The sequence below is a fragment of the Phoca vitulina genome, unplaced genomic scaffold (assembly GCF_004348235.1).
Source record: "Phoca vitulina isolate PV1807 unplaced genomic scaffold, GSC_HSeal_1.0 scaffold78, whole genome shotgun sequence".
Taxonomy (NCBI): domain Eukaryota; kingdom Metazoa; phylum Chordata; class Mammalia; order Carnivora; family Phocidae; genus Phoca; species Phoca vitulina.
The window spans coordinates 6255080-6275482 of record NW_022589781.1 but is presented as its reverse complement, the minus strand read 5'-3'; the positions used below and the strand labels follow the sequence as shown (position 1 = coordinate 6275482).

General features: G+C 36.9%; 1 protein-coding gene across 4 annotated transcripts in view; it reads right to left on the bottom strand.

The window, feature by feature from the left end:
- LOC116625425 (protocadherin-15-like) overlaps nt 1–20403 on the bottom strand; it is a 1687848-nt gene that overhangs the window by 155559 nt on the left and 1511886 nt on the right. For all 4 annotated transcript variants that reach the window (XM_032393940.1, XM_032393941.1, XM_032393942.1 and 1 more), the window contains 2 exons: nt 8776–8916; nt 6941–7053 (listed from right to left, as the gene is read on the bottom strand). In XM_032393940.1, the coding sequence (XP_032249831.1) occupies nt 6941–7053; nt 8776–8916 (254 nt within the window). The remainder of the gene's footprint in view (nt 1–6940; nt 7054–8775; nt 8917–20403) is intronic.

Here is a 20403-nt window from a genome sequence, read left to right as displayed (position 1 = left end):
GGGTTGTGTGTATGCTTCTAAATAATATGTTTGTTTATAATTGTAGGAATGAATATTACACAGTCTGAAGAGTTATACACTTCCCTAAATTTTGAGAAGAACTCAGTGTTTTCTGGAAAATATAAGTGTCCATCCAATGACAAAGAGATGAAGCAAATTGATATCTTGATTCTCCATTTAACCTAATTAAATGACTCAAGGAGAGACTGAAGAGGTCATGAAATGAATAAAATGAGTGTTTCAAGTATTACAACCACCAAAGGGACCAAAGAGAAATAGGCATACACTTATCTTAAGAATTACTGTAAATCTGGCCATTATAAAAGTGCACATATATCTGTATGGGGTAAATAGCTTTCTCATTATGAGATTCCTCCCTCACTTAATAATTACTTGAAGTCGGCCCATCAGGGGACAACTTCAGTTCACAGGATTTGAGGAAAAACAAAATCAAATCTTCTTTCAACACATAGAATGTATTCCAATGTTGAAAATTATAAATAAGAAAATAATGTGAGAAATTTCTCCTCTAGTCTTGACAGGCTAAATTATTTCCCATAATATAGGGTGGTCTTTGTAAAATCTTTGAATAACTTTACAAACCTCATTATTTCTTTTTCAAAGAACCATTAGCAGAGAGTGAAGAAGTTTTTAGATAGGAATAAGAAAGAGAGACATAACAATATGTGAAAGGAGGGTTTGGCTTTTTGTTAAACTGCTACTTTCACATTGGTTAGCTACCCTGCTAATTATCTGTCATCACAAACTTAGCTGGCAGTCAAGGAGGCTTTTCCTTTAGTAAATATTAAAGGATTTACTCTGATGTTTATTATTTGTTGGTTCCTACTCGTACTTTTATAATTTTAGAAAAGGTAATGATAGGTCTATTTTTGCACTCCGGCAACTAGGCAATTACCAGTAGCTCGATATTTAAACGTTTTTAATTCTGTGGAGAGAAGAATGGATTTTGTTTCTCTATATAGAACTGGTACACTGGAAAATGTTTCACCAAATAGTAAATGCCTCCTCTCAGATCTCTTGGATGGTCTCCACAAAGTGAGTTTACATAAGCTTGTCTACTCTCACACTCTCCCTCTTCCTTTCCTTTTCCTTTTTCTTTTTTTCCCCCCTTTCCTTTTCCTTGTGATCAAGACAATTACACTCCTCCAGAACATGGAGAGAGTAATGAATTATAATCAGATAACCAAACGTTAGCTTGAAGCCCAGAAAGGTTTGGTTTGGAATATGTAATATTAACATTTGATATGCTGAAATCACTAGAAATAACTTAAAACATTCAAAAACGTCCATCGGAGATTTTCTTTGAATTCAAACAAACAAAAAAAGGTATGCATTCTCTTGCTACTTTAAGAAGGCATTCTATTTCACCAATACATATTTAAGAATAAAAATGTTTCTGTACTATTCCTTCATAGGTTCATGTACCCAATCTTGTATGTTCTTAACATAAACCAAGTCATCTTAAGATGCTGTAATGAGAATCTGTAACTTGTCTGAAACTGCATGTTTAATGTGCTAATTATCCACCAACACTATTTTCCCTTTTTCCCCAATAGGAGAGGTGGAACTGAGATACACTGCCTAGCAAGGGAAGCATTCATCCACCCATTCAGAGCTGGCTGTAGACATTTGCCTGGAGTTTTGGGAAAGAACCTGAGCTGAGGTGAAATTTGCAAGCCCTACCTCACTTGCTTCAGGAAATCTCTGGATATGGACTTCTGCCCTTTTCCCCTTTCCAGGGACTAAAATGGCAATCACTGGGATTATTCTGAAACACAACGTTTAGGATGCAAGACCTTAAGTTGCCCTGGGTCCCTGATGACAGCATGGAAGAGTTGCATGGAGAGTTACCACCACATGAAACACTCATTTTACACTCTCATGTGAGCCAAAACACATGGGTTCTTTTTCTCAAAACTATTGAAATATAAGGGTTTCTTTCTACACCAGCCTAGCCTACCCTAACTAATCTTATTATCCAAGATTTAAAGATTTAATGATTCACTATTCCAAAAGCAAGATAATTGGGTTAGGAGAGGCAGTCAGTTTAAGAATCCAGTTCAATATTCTACAATGTATGAATATTTTATCTTTAGAGCCTTTCTTCACACCTCATCATTTGTTGAAAACTACTTTTTCCTAAGGAATTCAAGAGTCACTATTGGAATGAAGGCATTCTCGAGATGTATAAATAACATTTACCCCAGCTTGCAAAACCACTTCTCTTGGATCCCTACTTTCCATCTGCAACCCACGAGCATCCTTTCCCCACCCCCAACAGGGACAGGAATCTTGCTTATCATTTGGTGTCCCCCCCAAATTGATCACATGAGAAAGTTTTTCCACCAGGAGCAACTTTGTAATGGAAGTAAAATTTCACCTCTACCCTTTCAGGGTTTTTAGGCTGAGTCTAAGTATGAAACTGACACAAGTCAGATGAGTAGGAGAAAACATACACATTTATATAAATTGTATGTGACAGGAGAGCCCTCGTGAGGAAATGAAGAGTCAGAGAAATGGCAAAACCCACATACTTTTGTATTAGGATGAACAGAGACAGGCAATTATGGAAAAGTAAACTATAGAAGGAGGTTGAAGGGAGCTGTGAATTGTTTTAACAAGGCCTGTCTGTATCGCTTCTCCTGGCTTTGACTCCCATTAAAGAATGTGTTTTTCCTCCTGGTACAGAGAAGGTATCGTTCACATGAGAGTTTATAGGTCCTGTTTTTGGGAGTAAAAGGGGAGATCAGAAAATCTTTTTTACAGCTGCTGTTTTTTTAAGCACTGTCAGCTCAAAATATTCTTTATGCCCAAGTGGCATATTCTGCCACCCTTTGACTCCAACACAAGGGAATTGAGGTCTAATAACATATGTAGCATCTTTGGGAGTTATGTGCATCCAGCCGAAGCAGTTAATGATTTTGAAAAAAAAATTAAATATATTTAGGACATTCCTAGTTAGGTAGCACTCTTCCAATCTGTGATTCAGAGGCCTGGGCTCCTCTCATATTCCTACAATTGTCAACATATGGCTCCCAAGGGTCTCTGGGTGTGTTTTCCATTTCATGCGTCCATATAGGGAAAGGTTAAATCAGGCCAGGAAACAGTGCAGACCATTCTGTTCCACATTTTATTGGCCAGAACTCAGTCCCATGGCTCCATCTAGCAAGCGGGGCTGGGGAATGGAGTCTAGCTATGTGTCCAGAGGGACGAAGAAAGGAGCGGGAGGTATCCAGACTCTGGTATATATGTCAAAAATCTTCAAGAGCATTGAGAGGTAATTGATGAAGGTCAGCCTTAGGTCTTTTATCTTTTTTTAAAATAGTTCATTCCATACTTTAGGTCAAATGTAAGCTTCCTAAAATCAATTATTAGGACTTACTCAAAATATAGCATCTTCTGCCAATGTTTGATACGACTTTTTTATTATTCAAGTTTTCTAAGTATCTGATAAAAAAGAAAACAATCCCATTCAGTGCCCAAGTCCTACTGAATCTATTATGCCAATTAAATCAATTTTGAGGACTTTCTTCATAAACTGTAGGATGCTACAAGATTACCAAATTGCTTTTATATGTCAGAGTAACAAATGGACCAGGACATCAAGGGCATTATTTGCAAATGTTAGACATGTTCTTCTGGAAGGTCAAAAATTTTTCCACATGTGCTCATGTGACTCCTCTTAATATTAGCACCAAATAATTGGCAGTGTTTTTCTTCTTTCAGTTAACAGCTTTATTAATAGAATCTATTTGCAGTTCATAGTTCTATGCAGAGAAGGTAACACATGGTAAATAATCCATTGAACAAACCATTTTTATTTTTAAAAGTGGCATAAATAAAGGCAATTTTAAAAAGAAAGCTAAATGAGCAATGACCTGATGAGATCTATGACCTTGGCCTGAATGCCACAATACTGTAGCTAGAAGAGTTAACAAGCAATGTGCTACGGAAGTCTGGAGGCATACTGCTATTAGTAGGAAATGAGCTGCGGATGAAAGCCAGGAGAAAGGGGACTCCATTTACTGTTTTTTCACAAGGACAGTGTTAGGCACCACCACTCTCTGTCTTCGGGGCCTCCAAGGAAGGATTGCACGGGATGAGAACTCTGGAAGAACACACGTGGGAATTCTGTTTGGCTGAAGGTCTGAAGGATTTTTGGACCCACCCCAAATAGTAAGTGCATTTTTTGTGAGCATCAAATCCAGATAAGTTGGTGAGCAACACAGTGAGTTTATATCCATTTTGGTTCTTGAGAAGCCACCATGAACACGTCCAGGGAAGGTCTCTAGAAGCAAAAACCTGCATGTCCCATAGCAAAGAACTGGAGTTCACAGGTTACCATGCCAAGATAAAAGGAAGGTATTGGTAACAATGGAGAGAAGGAAGAAAAGCGTCTTTCAAACAGACTGACCAGGAATTCTTATTGTTTTATTTTATTTTATTTATTTTTTAAAGATTTTATTTATTTATTTGAGAGAGAGAGAGAGACAGAGATAGTGAGAGAGAGCACAAGTGGGGAGGAAAGGGAGAAGCAGGCTCCCCGCTGAGCAGGGAGCCTCATGTGGGGCTTGATCCCAGGACCCTGGGATCATGGCCTGAGCTGAAGGCAGATGCTTAACCTACTGAGCCACCCAGGCACCCAGAATTCTTACTGTTTTAAATAGAGTTTACATCTCAGTGGTTTACATATGTGTTATGTAGAATTCTCTGATAAAATTACATTAATTCATTACTTGAATATTGCAAAGGGAGCTTTTCTTTAAAGGTTTTATTTATTTATTTGAGAGAGAGAGAGCAGAATGCATGAGCAGGGGGAGGGGCAGAGGGAGAAAATCTCAAGCAGACTCCCCACAGAGCGTGGAGCCCAACGCAGGGCTCGATCCCACGACCCTGAGATCATGACCTGAGCTGAAACCAACAGTGGGATGCTTAACCGACTGAGTTACCCAGGCACCCAAGGTAGCGTTTTATAAAAGGAAAACACTACTTGGTTCAGTGTGGTAAATATTCCCAGACACTTCATCTGTCTCCTCTCTCAGTATCAGCCCTTGCTCTAAAACTTAACAATTCTTAGTTCTTAGAAATTATCAAAGCAAAAAAAAAAAAAATTATCAAAGCAATATAAATCTAAATTTTAGAATACGACTAAGTGTTATATGAAATCTTCATTTTTCTTGAGCCTCAGAGAGCATCATTATGTAATATCTAATTTGTCTCTACATAGACTAAACTACTAAAATATCCTAGAAATCAATACATTCTCCCATATTGTTTTTTTATACGTCTAAATATGCTAATTTGAGGCATTTAACATCCTTCCATATTTTGGTGGCGTGGCTAAGCTGTATTTTCTTTTCCAGAACGTCTTTTATGCTGTTCATGTTTAAACACAGTGAGGTGTTTCTCCAACACACTTGCTTAGCACTGAGCTCCTACCATTGTGTCTTCAGACTGTATTGTATTGTTCATATAATGTTTAGTGTCCACGCATAGTTGTGAGCCTCTGGAGCTCCAGGACCGGATGCCATTTAATGCTATGTCCAGAAGAAGGAAATAGTAAATAAGTAGTATGTAGTGAGTCTCCTTCAAATATTTGTGGGGAAACTTCTCTTATGGGTTCTAATATTCTAATACAAGTACATTCATGTTTTCACTTAAAGAAAACAATATCATGAAAGAAAGTTCTATATTTTCAGAAAAGCATTATAAATCTTTCACTCATATGCGATCATGAAGCAATCATAAAATACAGTACATTTAATTTTATTATTTTTAAAATAAATTTTTCACTTCCTAAGAATATCTATCTATCTATCTATCTATCTATCTATCTATCTACCTACCTACCTATCTGCACACGTGCTGTGGACTGAACTGTGTCCCCCTAAAATCAATATGTTGAAGCCCTTAACCCTCAACGGCATGGTATTTGAAGATGAGGCCTTTGAGAGGTAATTAGATTTAGATGAGGTCATGAGGGTGGGGCCCTAATCTTGGGAATGGTGCCCTTACAAGAAGAGACACCAGGGTGCTTGCTTTGTCTCACTCTCCTCTATGTGCGGACTCAATGAGGACGCAGACATCTGCAAGCCAAGAAGAGGGCTCTCACCAGAACCTGACCATGGTTGTGCCCTGACCCCAGCCTTCCAGCCTCTGGAACTGTGATAAAATAAATTTGCGTTTGAGCCACCTGGTCTGTGGGATTTTGTGACGGCACCCAGACTTAAGACAGTATATATACTAGTTTGATAGCTATAATACATAATATATATCATACATATAAACACACACACATACATTCTCTCTCTTTCACTGATTATTTGAGAAATGTTTCAGATTCGCGTCAAATTATGGATATGGCAATAACAAGAAACTAAATGTCTACTACTTCTTGCTACTGAGATTATTAATTAGTTGCAGTTTAAACCCCAAAATATAATGTTTTATTTTTCAAAGGTTACATTAATTATTTTTAAAGATTTTATTTATTTATTTATTTTAGAGAGAGAGACAGAGAGACAGAGAGAGAGAGCCAGCAGGTGGAGGGAGAGGGACAAGCAGATTCCGCACAAAGTGCAGAGCCTCATGAAGGGTTCGATCTCACCACCCAGAGATCATGACCTGAGCCGAGAGATGCTTAACAGACTGAGCCACCCAGGTGCCCCAATACATTAGTTACTTTTAAAAGCTCCATTATTCATGAAAGCATTACTAAAACTGGTATTTTTAGACTAAATTATCATTTTGACTATATTAACTTTAAAGATAAATGTAATATTATGCTAATTTAGAAAAACTTAAACGAGAATTGGAAGGCCACTTCATTGATCAATTCAAATCGCCTCAGTTTTGAGAGGCCAAAACAGAACAACACAAAAAACTGTTACATATTACAAAAACCGATAGGAACCAGTACCTATATTCCTCTTGCGTGAAGCGTGGGATTTCTCCAGGATGTAAGACAAGAATTTTCACTGTGGCGCTGCTGGACATCACAGGCTCACCATCATCAAAAGCAACAACCACCAGCTTAAAAAGTAATAAAAATTCATGTTAAAGATGATTAACAAGAAGAAAGTAAAGCATCTTTTTTTTTTTTTTTTTTTTAATATGTAAAGCATCATTTTTAATCACTGGACTGCTTGGCTCCAGGAGGGGAGGAATGATCACTTCCTCACTGTCTTTCAGGGAGCAGGCTCTAGATGAGGGTATGTTACATAGATTCTCACTTACTGTTCACAACAATACCACCAGGTGGGTGTTTCGTTTTCATTTCCTAGACAAGAAAACTCATAAATGCTATGATAAAACACTACCAGTAAAACAGGTACATCTCTCCAGTGGTTAAACTGATCTCTCCTCCACAGTCCCACTGGTGCCCACAGTAAAAACATGGGCCATTATGAGCACCGACACTTATTTAAAAAGTGTTAAATTCAGTCACATCGATAGCAAAGAACTAATTAGCTTCCTTATAAAAGGAAATTAATTTTTCCAGTGAATTAATTGACTGCAAGATTATAGGGCAGAAATACTTCACTCTGGAGGATAAAAGTGGAAATCTTTAACAGTTTAACACACTTAGATATACACTCTCTTAAAAATATATAAAACCAAGTTCATACTATATAGTAGAAACTGTTCAAAGGATACAAACTGCAGAAAAGCTTTTATCTCAAGATTCTCAAGTAATAATATTTATTACCACAATATTGTTTATAATTGATCTGTTTTGGATAACATATATTATGTCAAGAAGAATTCTTCATTTAAGAAATGTTAAATATTTTCAATATTATGTGTTTCTCTGGAATGTGCATAATTTTGGAACCTGCAGGCTACTAATTTAAACCAATTCAACCTAGACCATGAAACCATAACTAAGGCTCATCCTTGGGCCCATGATTTACCCTTGGGTTAACACTTTACAAACAGAACAATTGCTCCCACAGTGGTAGGATTCTGTGAGGCACAGTACTCACTGACACGCACAAGGTTAACCAACGAGGGCATTTCCTCAATGCAGGGTCACAGGTTTTATTCACAACAAAAAAAAATTATTCTAAGTAATTACAGAAAATGGAAACACTCAAACATTTAATAAAATAGATTATTTATGATAATAGTGAATGGTAGTAATATTTCAAATTTTCCTGAAGTATAACTTAATGTGAGTATATAAACTTGATTCAATAATTTTGCCTCTCAGTACTTATCTTAAGGAAAAAAAGTCAGGGAAGTGGCAGATAATATTTGCACAAGGAGTTTCACAACAGCAAATATTATTATAACAAAAAATGAGAAACAGCCTAATTATCCATCAACAAAGTGTTAGGCAAATAAAAATAATAGTGCATTCATACAGTAGAACATCACTCAACCCTTAAAAAAATACCATTAACAGTATTTATTGTCCTGGGTAATATATTATTAAGTAAAATAAGTGGTATGAATAATAGGATCATATTATTCTCAAACACATATGTGTATACTTGCATTTGTATGGAATGTCATCATAAGGATAGATATTAAACTGCTAAATTCCAGTTATCTCCAAGATGTGAAAGATCAAGTGGTTTTTTCTTTCTGCTTAACTCTATTTTCTAAGTATCCGTGGTAAAATATACATTACTTCTTAATTTAAAAAACAATTGAAAGGAGAAAAATGGAAACAAGTATGGTCATCTGTTAAACTGTACTCTCAAAAGTTAAATATCAAATAGATAACGGTAAGGAAAACACTGCACTGACCTTAAAAATTGTTGTAGGCTCTTCGTTAAGATTGACTCGAGTTATTACTCTTCCAGAATCTTCTTCTATGTCAAAAATACTGGCAGGATAAGGAAACTGGACATCATCTACTCTGTACCTCACATGACTTGCAGGTAACCCCTAAAATGAAATTATATATTACTAATTCACTTTCACAAAATGAAAACAAAGGGTATTGATGATGCCAAACTGATCTATAAAACGCATGGCCTTCTAGAAGTGAAAAATCATATTTAGCATTCACACTTCCAGGTTTGAACTGCAGCAGAATCTCTGTTTCTTGTGGATGACTCCACCTGAATCAATGAAGTATCTTCACTACCTGTTATTCAAAATTATTTATGTGAAAGAATGAATTAATGTTTGCCTTGGGCATCTTCTCTTCCACTTTCCTTTAATTATAGGAATCTCATCTGACCTAAACCCCATGTCTGCTTCGTAGTTTCCCTTCTGAGACAATTATGAATGATGTTCTTTTATTGTGCCTATGTGAACTCAGACACTGAGAGAATGACGGAGTGTGGAGGTCTGTTGTAAAGTGGAGGGATGGGTACACAAGTAGAGGAGACAAGAACTATTTACCAGCTGCTCTGTTCTGTTAAACATGCTAGGTTTTTTCATAAATAAATTAATGCTCACAACAATCCTTTAGGATAACATTACTAATGATGATGATAGTAATAATAATAAAATAATGATAGCTAACATTTGTTTTTTTGTTGTTTTTTCTTTTTTAAAGATTTTATTTATTTATTTGACAGAGAGAGACACAGCGAGAGCAGGAACACAAGCAGGGGGAGTGGGAGAGGGAGAAGCAGGCTTCCCGCTAACAGGGAGCCCGATGATAGCTAACATTTGTTGAATGCTTATTATGTCCAAGAACTATACTACAGATGATACATGTATACTCTACTGCCCATTTTTTATTTTTAGTTAATGAACTTGAGGCTTATAGGGAGTGAAAGGATGTGGAATTGTCCCAGATATAGACCAAGATAAGTCAGGATATTTAAAAAAAAAGAAATTGATATTTGATAGATTTTTAAAGACTACAATAAAAATAGTCAAAACTGTTGGGCATCCTCACTTACATCAGAGTTTACATTGGTCTTATTTTGAATTATATAAAGTGACATTGGAATTACATAATCTTTTCCATGCTAAAGCCAGCCCTTGAGGTCAAGTAAACAATTTGGGCACAGAGCTAGTATGTGGTAGATTTGACCACAAACCTGAACAGACACTGTATAAGCCACTAAATTCCTTGAAGTAAAGCACTCCCAAGGCTCAGGTACAGGCATGTGTCCCTTCTCTACCTCTATATTCAGCCTCTGCAATCTCTTCCAGTCTCATGTCTCTAAACAACTTCTATGTGTTCATAACTCCCATTTAAATTATGGCTACACTCATCTTTTAAACTCCAAAGTAATATATACAATGCTCAACTTAAGTGTTCTATTTTTAACTCAACATATCCCAAACCAGCATCCTGATTTCTCTCCCAAATGTATACCTTCTCCACTCTAGATCGATGGCTCCACCTTTTACCAAGCTGGTCTCTCTGAAAGCCTAGGGATGGCCAATGACACTTCTCTTTCTCTTGGACTCCACAACCAAACTGTCCTCAAGTCCTGCTAATATTTCAATGAAAGCATGCCTAATATAGATCATCCTCATCTCCTCTATCCACTTGTTTCCTGCAGTGGACTCCTAACTGACTTTCTGCTTCTATTCTATTAAAGTTATCTTTAAAAACATAAACCTTCCCTGAGATATAAAAATATAAACCATAAATTGACAGCTTTCTCCCTAAGATCAGGAATAAGACAAGGATGTCGACTCTCACCACTTCTATTCAACCCAGAGCTAGGAGTCCAAGCCACAGCAATCAGACAAGAAAAAGAAATAAAAGGTAACCAAATTGGTAAGGAAGAAATAAAATTCATTATTTGCAAATGACATGATATTATATAGAGAACCCTAAATACTCCACCAAAATACTACTAGAACTGATAAATGAATTCAGTAAGGTCTCCGGATACAAAATCACTATATAGAAATCCTTTGCATTTCTATATATTAATAATGAAATAGGAGAAAGAGAAATTAAGAAAACAGTCCCATTTACAATTGCACCAAAATTAATAAAATACCTAAGAATAAACTTAACTAAAGAGGTGAAAGACTAGTACTCTGGAAACTATAAAACACTGATGAAAGCAACTGAGGTGACACAAATGAATGGAAAAGTATTTTATACTCATGGATTGGGAGAATAAATATTGTTAAAATGTCCATACCACCAACAATCTACAAATTTCAGGTAATCTCTCTCAAAATACCAACAATATTTTTCACAGAACTAGAAAAAACAATCATATAATGTATATGGAACCAGAAAAGACCTCAATAGCCAAAGCGATCTTGAAAAAGAAGAACAAAACTGGAGGTATCACAATCCCAGATTTTAAAATATACTACACAAAGCTATAGGAATCAAAATAGTATGGTACTACCATAAAAACAGACACATAGATCAATGGAACAGAACAGAAAACTCAGAAATAAACCCACGATTATACGGTCAATTAATTTTTGACCAAGGAGGCAAAAATATGCAATGGGAGGGGCACCTGGGTGACTCAATCGGTTAAGCATTGACTCTTGGTTTTGGGTCAGGTCATGATCTCAGGGTCCTGGGATCAAGCCCCGAGTTAGGCTCTGTGCTCAGCGGGGAATCAGCTTGAGGATTTGTCTCCCTCTCCCTCTGCCCCTCCCCCTGCTTGCGAGCTCTCTCTCTCTCTCTCTCTAAAATAAATAAATCTTTAAGAAAAATAATATGCAATGGGAAAAAGTCTCTTCAACAAATGGTATTGGGAAAACTGGACAGCAACATGCAAAAGAATGAAAATGGACTACTTTCTTATACCATATATAAAAATAAATTCAAAATGGATTAAAGAGTTAAATGTGATACCTAAAACCATAAAAATCCTAGAAGAGAGCACAGATCGTAATTTCTCCAACATTTTTTTCTAGATATGTCTCCTGAGGCAAGGGAAAATAAAAGCTTCTGCACAGCAAAGGAAATGATAAACAAAACTAAAAGACAACCTACTGAATGGGAGAAGATATTTGCAAAAGACATAACTGATTAAGGGTTAACTAGCATCCAAAATATATCAAGAACTTAAGCAACTTAACACCAAAAAACCCAAATAATCCAATTAAAAAAGTGCAGAAGACATGAACAGATACTTGTCAAAGATAAACAGATGGCCAAAGACGCATGAAAAGATGTTCAACATCATTCATCAGCAGGGAAATGCAAATCAAAACTACAATGAGATATCACCTCTCACCTGTCAGAATGGCTAAAATAAAAAACACAAGAAACAATAGGTGTTGGCGAGGATGTGGAGAAAAAGGAACCCTCATGCACTGTTTGTGGGAATACAAACTGGTGCCACCACTATGGAAAACAATATAGAGGTTCTTCAAAAAATTAAAAATAGAGCTTCCCTATGATCCAGCAATTCCACTACTGGAATTACCAAAGAATACAAAAATACTAATTCAAAAAGATATATGCGCCCCTATGTTTATAGCAGCATTATTTACAATAGCCAAGATATGGAAGCAACTCAAGTGTCCACTGATAGATGTAATTACATATTATATACTGGAATATTATTCAGCCATAAAAAAGGATGAGATCTTGCCATTCGTGACAACATGGATGAACCTAGAGGGTGTTATGCTAAGTGAAATAAGTCAGAATAAGAAATAACAAATAACCATATGATGCACTGACATGTGGAACCTAAAAAAACAAAACAAATGAATAAACAAACGAAAAGCAGAATCAGACCCATAAATACAGAGAACAAACAGAGGGTTGCCAGAGGGAAGGAGGTGGGGGGATGGGCAAAATGGGTGAAGGGGAGGGGAGACACAGGCTTCCAGTTATGGGATGAGTAAGTCAGGAGGATGAAAGGCACAGTATAGAGAATAGAGTCATTATAATAATGTTTATGGTGACAGATGGGAGCTACACTTGGGGTGTGCACAGCATAATGTATAAAGTGAATCACTGTATCATATACCTGAACTCGTAAGACATTGTGTGTCAAGTACACTCAAATCTAAAAATTTTAAAAATAATGATAATGGCAGGAGTTGTTAGTGGTCCATTTGCATGCTTTACTACATTATCCAATAATGTGCATTTCATGTGTTCTCATGTGTATGTTTATAAGAAATCCAGGAGTTGGTATGAACAGCAACCATAGCTTACAAAAAAGGAAATCAAGGCTTTAAGAGTTAGCTCATTTCTGAATTTCCTCAGCTAGTACATTTCAGTGTTATTACTCAAATGAAACAGGACTCATCCTATAACACAGGTCCTTACACATGAACCCAACTTGACATTTATCCATGATATCCTAAAGGCAACAGTCCTTCAACAGGAGAATGAGCAAAGCTACTTGGGAAAAATGCTCTAGAATTGGAAGCCCTCGTAAATCCTGCCTTAGCGCACTGCCCAGAAAGTTATGCAGCACATGTCCCATGAAGAAAAATGAAGGAAGAAAGAGCAAAATTACGGCACAAACTGTTTCAAGAAAAAATTTCAGAGTTTCTGTTAGATTCAGCACCCACTCCATCTGTAGTATAACTAAAACTCTTGCTCCATTCACAAATTAGTTATCCAGAAACTTAAAGTATGTTCATTAGACTCAGCATGCTCTCTTTACTAAAGCCAATGTATTCATAGTACCTTTTGAATTACGTCTTTAACTGATAAAATAAAAAGATAGTTCTAATTCTTTTTGTAGCATCTGAGGGATTCTCTTCTTGCCTTTCCTTCTGTCTCCAGGCCCTTACTTATCATAGTTGTTTAGAAATGCATTCCAACTGTGGGCTCAAGAGAATAAAACAGATTGTCTATGGTGTTAGGTCACCATGAATGAAGACAAATACTTTAGACAGCCACATAGTGAAATCCATTTAATTTTATGCTTTAGTCAACTACCTAAACTACCATGTCTCTTCCTTAGTACAGATATCCTAATATCACGAGGTAGAATGTATTTTGACTTTGCAGGCAATGTAATATTTCAAAAAGGTACTATAAAGGTATTGGTGGTCCAATGTGATTTATAGAATGTTAGTGGGTGATCTCATAATATGTATGCAATATCACATAAAAAAAGAAGACTAAACAATTTTAGAATTTTGCTCTATTTACCTAGCCACCACAAGAGACATTGTCAAAAGAAAAAAAATTGCAACAAAACAAAACATAATAAACATGAATTCAATACAATAGTGGTAAAATTCTCTGCAAAGAGTCTCTTCTCAGCAGGGGTGGCAAAAATAGAGTATACTATCATTATGCCTCTTGGAGTCTTTTGAAGGGTAAATACAATGGGTTCCTTCTTAAAATTTTATGGGAAGTGAGGACACGTGAGAAGCATAGCAGGACAGCTTTTCTGAACTCTCCTCACTTACTGTGACAGTGCTTTCTATAAATCCCACTGACCTTATCCATCTATTGGAGCAAGTATGACTTCAGATAACCATGATTTGGGAAGACTAATGAGGTGCTGGAACAGCAATCCTTCTTAATGTCACTTCCATTCACCATAAGAGTTTGAGATATTTTTTTCCTGAATTTTTCAAATAAGTGACACATTCTCCTTTAGAGGCATATATTTCCCTAAACAAATTTTCAAAAAGAACCATGATATTAGTGGAAGCTTAACCATTCAAGGGGCGTGGGAAACTTGGACCTTGCATCACAGAGACTCTGGAAATTAAAAATTATATAAATTTAAATGTAAAAAATTATATATAATATCAGCAATTGAAAATGTTATAAATTACCTCTTATCTAATACTTATCATCTTGCTCATATGTTTCATAGCACAGGGATTAATTCATTAGATGAGGGTTCATTCATTCATTCATTCATTCATTTGACATGTCTTCTGACTAGACACAGCTGAGTCCTGAGGGTACCAGAATGAAAACTGAGTTGGGAAGATGGAGTTCATCTCATATCCCTACCTTCTTGATGATCATTAGCAGTAATTCAGCAAGAATGGCCTCCTAGATCACCAAGCTCACATCTACCCCAACACTCCTCCGTGTGTTGTTCACTCTTGGCATCACTCTTGTGAGGCTAGTTCCTCCCAACACCCAGGTCTCAGATGACCCCTCCTCTGTCTCTACCCAGTCATAAACCACTTGAGTCAATCCTTATTGTATTTTCTTTAGACTATGTAGCTTTATCTGAATTTACATTTCATATTTACTTGTTCACAGGTTTGCAGCATATCTCTGTCCCTTGATTGTGAGCTCCGTTAGAGCAGATGATTTTTTTTGCCTGCCATTAAGAGATCAAAAATAATTTGTTAAATGAACACTTAAGATATGATCATGCTTACTTGGATGTGTGTCCCGAGCTGCCAAGATGCCCAACTCCGGGGACATCACTTACATGGGGGTGTGGCTGAATGTGGAACTCCCACTGTGGTTGAAAATATATGTCACCCAAGTCCCTGCTTGCAGTGGTCATGTGCACATTTTTTGAGAGCAGAAAAGAAGTGGAGATTATATCAGTGATTTTTGTTTGGGGAAAATGCATCAGAAAAGAGATGATAGGGCGCCTGGGTGGCTCAGTCATTAAGCGTCTGCCTTCGGCTCAGGTCATGATCCCAGGGTCCTGGGATCGAATCTCACATCGGGCTCCCTGTTCGGCGGGAAGCCTGCTTCTCCCTCTCCCACTCCCCCTGCTTGTGTTCCTGCTCTCGCTATCTCTCTCTCTGTCAAATAAATAAACAAAATCTTTAAAAAAAAAAAAAAAAAAAGAGATGATAATGGAACCTATGGAAACAAAGCTCCCAAAAGTAGAAGATAGGAGGAATAAATATTTTTTTTCCAAAAAGATCCCTGAATCCAATATTTCAGAAATGAAACTATCATCATGAATTTTTTTTTTTTTTTCTGGATTGGTTGAATATAAAACTTTATCTCCACCATACTTCTCAGCTTCTGTCCTTATATTCTGTTACTCCTTTAATTATATTTAATACATTCTGTTGTTCAGACCATCTTTAAAATAATGACGTAATCCTCTGGATTTTTCCAATAAAGGAATCCTCATATGACTTATATTATCAGGAACGAATGATGTTTTCTTACACTAACTTCATTGCGCAATGTGTCAAATCCGAGTTACATTGTGGGTTAACCTATTGTTGAACAAGATTGAGATTTCTGACTAATTTTTCAGTAACTGTGAGAATCATCATTACATAAGTAATTTTGTATATGGGCTGGAGGACCTCTAAGAATTTACTAACCTTAGAAAATGGCTAAATTGTTGGCATGTTTTCAGTTTAAAGCCCACTAATATCTGTTCATAGATTCTCATCTATGGCTATTATTTATCTCTCAGAATGATAGGCAATGATGAAAAAGACAGATGTGCTTCTGTATTTATGGGCCTCATAACGGCATTGAGGGGGGAGACAAAAGTTGCACAGATAAACACAACTACATACTAACATTTCTGATAAAAGCTGTAAAGGAGAAGTATGGGTGTTACCAACTGAAGGTGCTAGAACTAGATTACAGGTCTTCGGGTTGATAATCAAGTGGACTTCCTACCTCACTGTCGGCACTTACCTATGAGTATGAGATGTGCCTTCCACATGTATTCCGCTTTTTTAATTTTTATTTTTTAAAGATTTTATTTATTTATTTGACAGAGAGAGAGACAGCGAGAGAGGGAACACAAGCAGGGGGAGTGGGAAAGGGAGAAGCAGGCTTCCTGCCAAGCAGGGAGGCCGATGCGGGGCTCGATCCCAGGACCCTGGGATCATGACCTGAGCCAAGGCAGTTGCTTAACCAACTGAGCCACCCAGGTGCCCCTGTATTCCACTTTATAGGGATCATAGTGATCGTGTCATATGCGGAGTCCGATCTGGTATATCATTTGAGTATTAGAGTGACAAGCTAAAATGTAATTTATTTGTCAAGATTTTGGATATTTTTTCTTCCACTCAAAGGAATAAAAATAGAGCTGTATCATTATGAAGTGACATCAGCTGAAGATGTCTATTTAAATGAAAGACCTTGTAATTGTTGGTTTAAAAAAACTTTATTAAAATATGTACATATTTGGGGCACCTGGGTGGCTCAGTCGGTTAAGCGTCTGCCTTTGGCTCAGGTCATGATCCCAGGATCCTGGGATTGAGCCCCACGTGCAGGCTCCCTGCTCAGCGGGCAGTCTGCTTCTCCCTCTCATGCCCACCCCTGCTCATGCTTGCACGCTCTCTCTGTCAAATAAATAAATAAAATCTAAAAAAAAATGTACATATTTATTTGGGGGGCATTGTAGAGACCCAATTAGCATGGTGTTTTCATGAAAACTTTATTCTCAAATTGTACACTGTCAGAGATGACACTAGAAATACTTCATGAGTCCAGGGATTGATATCTTAAAGTTAATAAATGCTGAGCAGATAAGAACTGTACCAAACCAGAGGCAGAGTTCGGGAAGTTTGACATCTCCCTGAAAGGAAGGATGATGATGAGGAAATACCAACTACCATTTACGTGCCTGACATTGGCTAAGTGCTTTCATTCTTCATTAAAGCCAAGTACCAATCCAGCACAATGTTCTTATTATTCTTACTTGGAGATGAGGTTTAAAGAAGTAAAGTAGCTGCAGTACAATATCATTTTCCCGGTTAAACAGAAACGCCAACCCTGGTGGCATTAGTCAATAGTTTTGAAGGACTTGGGATGTTTGCCAACCCTAATTGCCCTCAGGAAGGACATGATTTAATATCACCTATTAATAAATGAATTAATTGATTTGTTTGTTCATGTATTAGGCTTCTTTCCAAATATGATTTGAGGTAGTATGTGACTTATTTAAATAGAGTGTGGTTTCCAAAATGTGAAAGACATGTCAACCTTGTGATGTCCTTTTCTCTACTAAATTCGACCGTGTAAGGCTCAATAAATATTAGTATGAGATAATACTACTGGAAAGGTCATTTATTCAGCACATAGACAGCACTGTGGTGATACAGTGACGCTCTGAACCAGGCATTTTTTCTAGATGAGGGGAACATAACAGACAAAAAAAAATCCCATCATCATAGTGCTGATAGTCGATTTTTTACATCAAACAATAACACATTTATTATACGACAGCGTGGGTATAATTAATGTGGCAGAATAAATGTAAATTTATATCAAGAAAATAGAACCTTAAGATTTCAATTATTTTCTTTATTACTCAGTTCATTTTTACTTTTGACTTCCATTTCTATAGTGAGCATTAAACACGATATGTTTTGACTTAATGATGGTGAGAATGTAATTAATTACTACAGAAGGTAATTGCAGGTCTGTATGAAAGATGTTCCAAACTTGCAAACAGAGAGAATCTCAATGAGCCTATAATGGACCAAAATAATTAAATTCTTAATATCAGGGGATATCTTGACTTAGTAATTTTTCTAATATACACAATTATCAAGAAATTACTTATTCAGACCCACATAATTTTCTTCGTAATAACGGCAATCGCATTATATCAAGGAATTCTAAACCTATTATTACCATTACACACAAACATTAAGTAATTTGTTTTCAAGTATACAATGATTCTTCTCCCTGATGTGGTTTCCAAAATCCTTTTTCCCAATGTCTTCGAAAGCAACTAATCTGATTTATTTTATAACAGTGTAATTCACCAAACCTCCAAAGTATGATTTAGCATTAGGGATTACTGCAAAGTGGTTTGTATTGCTTTCTGCAGTCATAATGGCTTTTTTAGTGGATCTGATCAAATGCTAAGGTATCCTTAAAAGACATTAGGAAAGTCAAACTCTCCACGTGACCACTGAGAAGACATGCACTTTTCTTTCTTCCTCTCCCCTCCCCACTGTGTGACACCTGCAGTATCTACCAGGTGTTGACAACAGAGTGAGTCAACATCTCACGGACAAGTTCCTTGTGCCGATGTCATTGACCTAATATAACATAAAATATGCATACCGTTCAGTTTTTACCGATGTGGTATCAACATAACTATTCAAGATCCTAAGACGTATTTGCTTCAGGCTAATTTAACTCTAAATCTTTTGGGAAATACGTTTTTCAAAGGTAAACATAACTCAATCCCCTCAAGACATCAAGTAACAAGTAATACGTTCCTTGTAAAATTTCTTCATTGAACTACACTGTAGAAATTTCTAAAAATAACAGTGGGCACACATTCAACTTTCCTCAAAAAAAAGGAACTCATAAACCCAAAGGAACTTGAAAATAGGGAAACCAAAGGAGAGCTAATAACTAGTGATCCTGTCCCTTCTGCCTTAAAACCCTCCTTGTTTCTTAGGAAAGGAAATCTTGGCACTATCTTCAAGCCTATCAGACTCTACAGGTTCTGACTCAGCTTTACCTCTCCAGACTCCTGGCAAAATTACCTCCTTTTGGTTTTTGAAAATTATTTTTCTTCCTCCAACTTTAGGGTCTAATTCTGCCATGTCACTTTGCATTGGAAACACCTCCTTCTCTTTCAGATCTCAGCTTTCCGTCACTTTTTCCAGAAACTTCCTTGACTTTCCAGACAAAAGCAAGCTCCCTTTTGTCTAATTTCAGAGCACCCTAAAGATTTATTTCCTAGAGTTTTTTATGGTTTGTCATTTCTACTTAACTTGATTTCCAACTCTTCAAGTTTGAAATTCCAAGGCGAAGAAACATGACAATGTTAGTCCTTAATACTTCATGCAATACCCTTAATTAATATTGGATGCACACACATGCAATAAATATTGGGGGATTTTTATTTTGTTTTGAACATAAGGATAGAGATTTAAGTTAAATATAATCCACAGCTTATGAAACATTGCCATCGGTGGATCAAGGCATATTTACTTCTCATTTCTTTATGTCCTTTTATCCTCACACCTCACTCCTACCTCTTCTTCAAAGGCAACCATTTCAATGAATTTAAGGAATATCTTTTAACTAGACTGTTGTGGTACATTGCACAACTGTTCAGTAAATGCCCACTCCTTCTTCCTCCACTTCTGGCCTCATCGATTCTGGGTGTGGTTGTGGGACTTGCTTTGGTCAATGGACTGTGAAAGACCGGGACATACAACTGGACATGTGACCGTGTGGTTAGGCAAGTTCTCTCGTGGTCCTGTCCTTCCCTGTGCACAGAGCAGGCTAGTTTAAGCATGGGTCCCTGAAGGAAGAGGCATGTGGACCAGACTTGAGGCTAACCTTCAGCCTGAAAGCAAGGTCAGCCAACCCTTAGCTGCCTCAAACATCTACTAATAGGAATATATGTCTTTGTTATAATGAACTAGTGGTATTCTGGTATTGTTTACTGTGCAGCATTTTGGGAGGAAAACCTAACTGTTGTATATTGCATGCATTTTTGCTTTTTAAAAAAATTTCAGGGGCACCTGGGTGGCTCAGTCGTTAAGCATCTGCCTTTGGCTCAGGTCCCAGGTCCTGGGATCGAGCCCTGCATTGGGCTCCCTGCTCGGCGGGAGGCCTGCTTCTCCCTC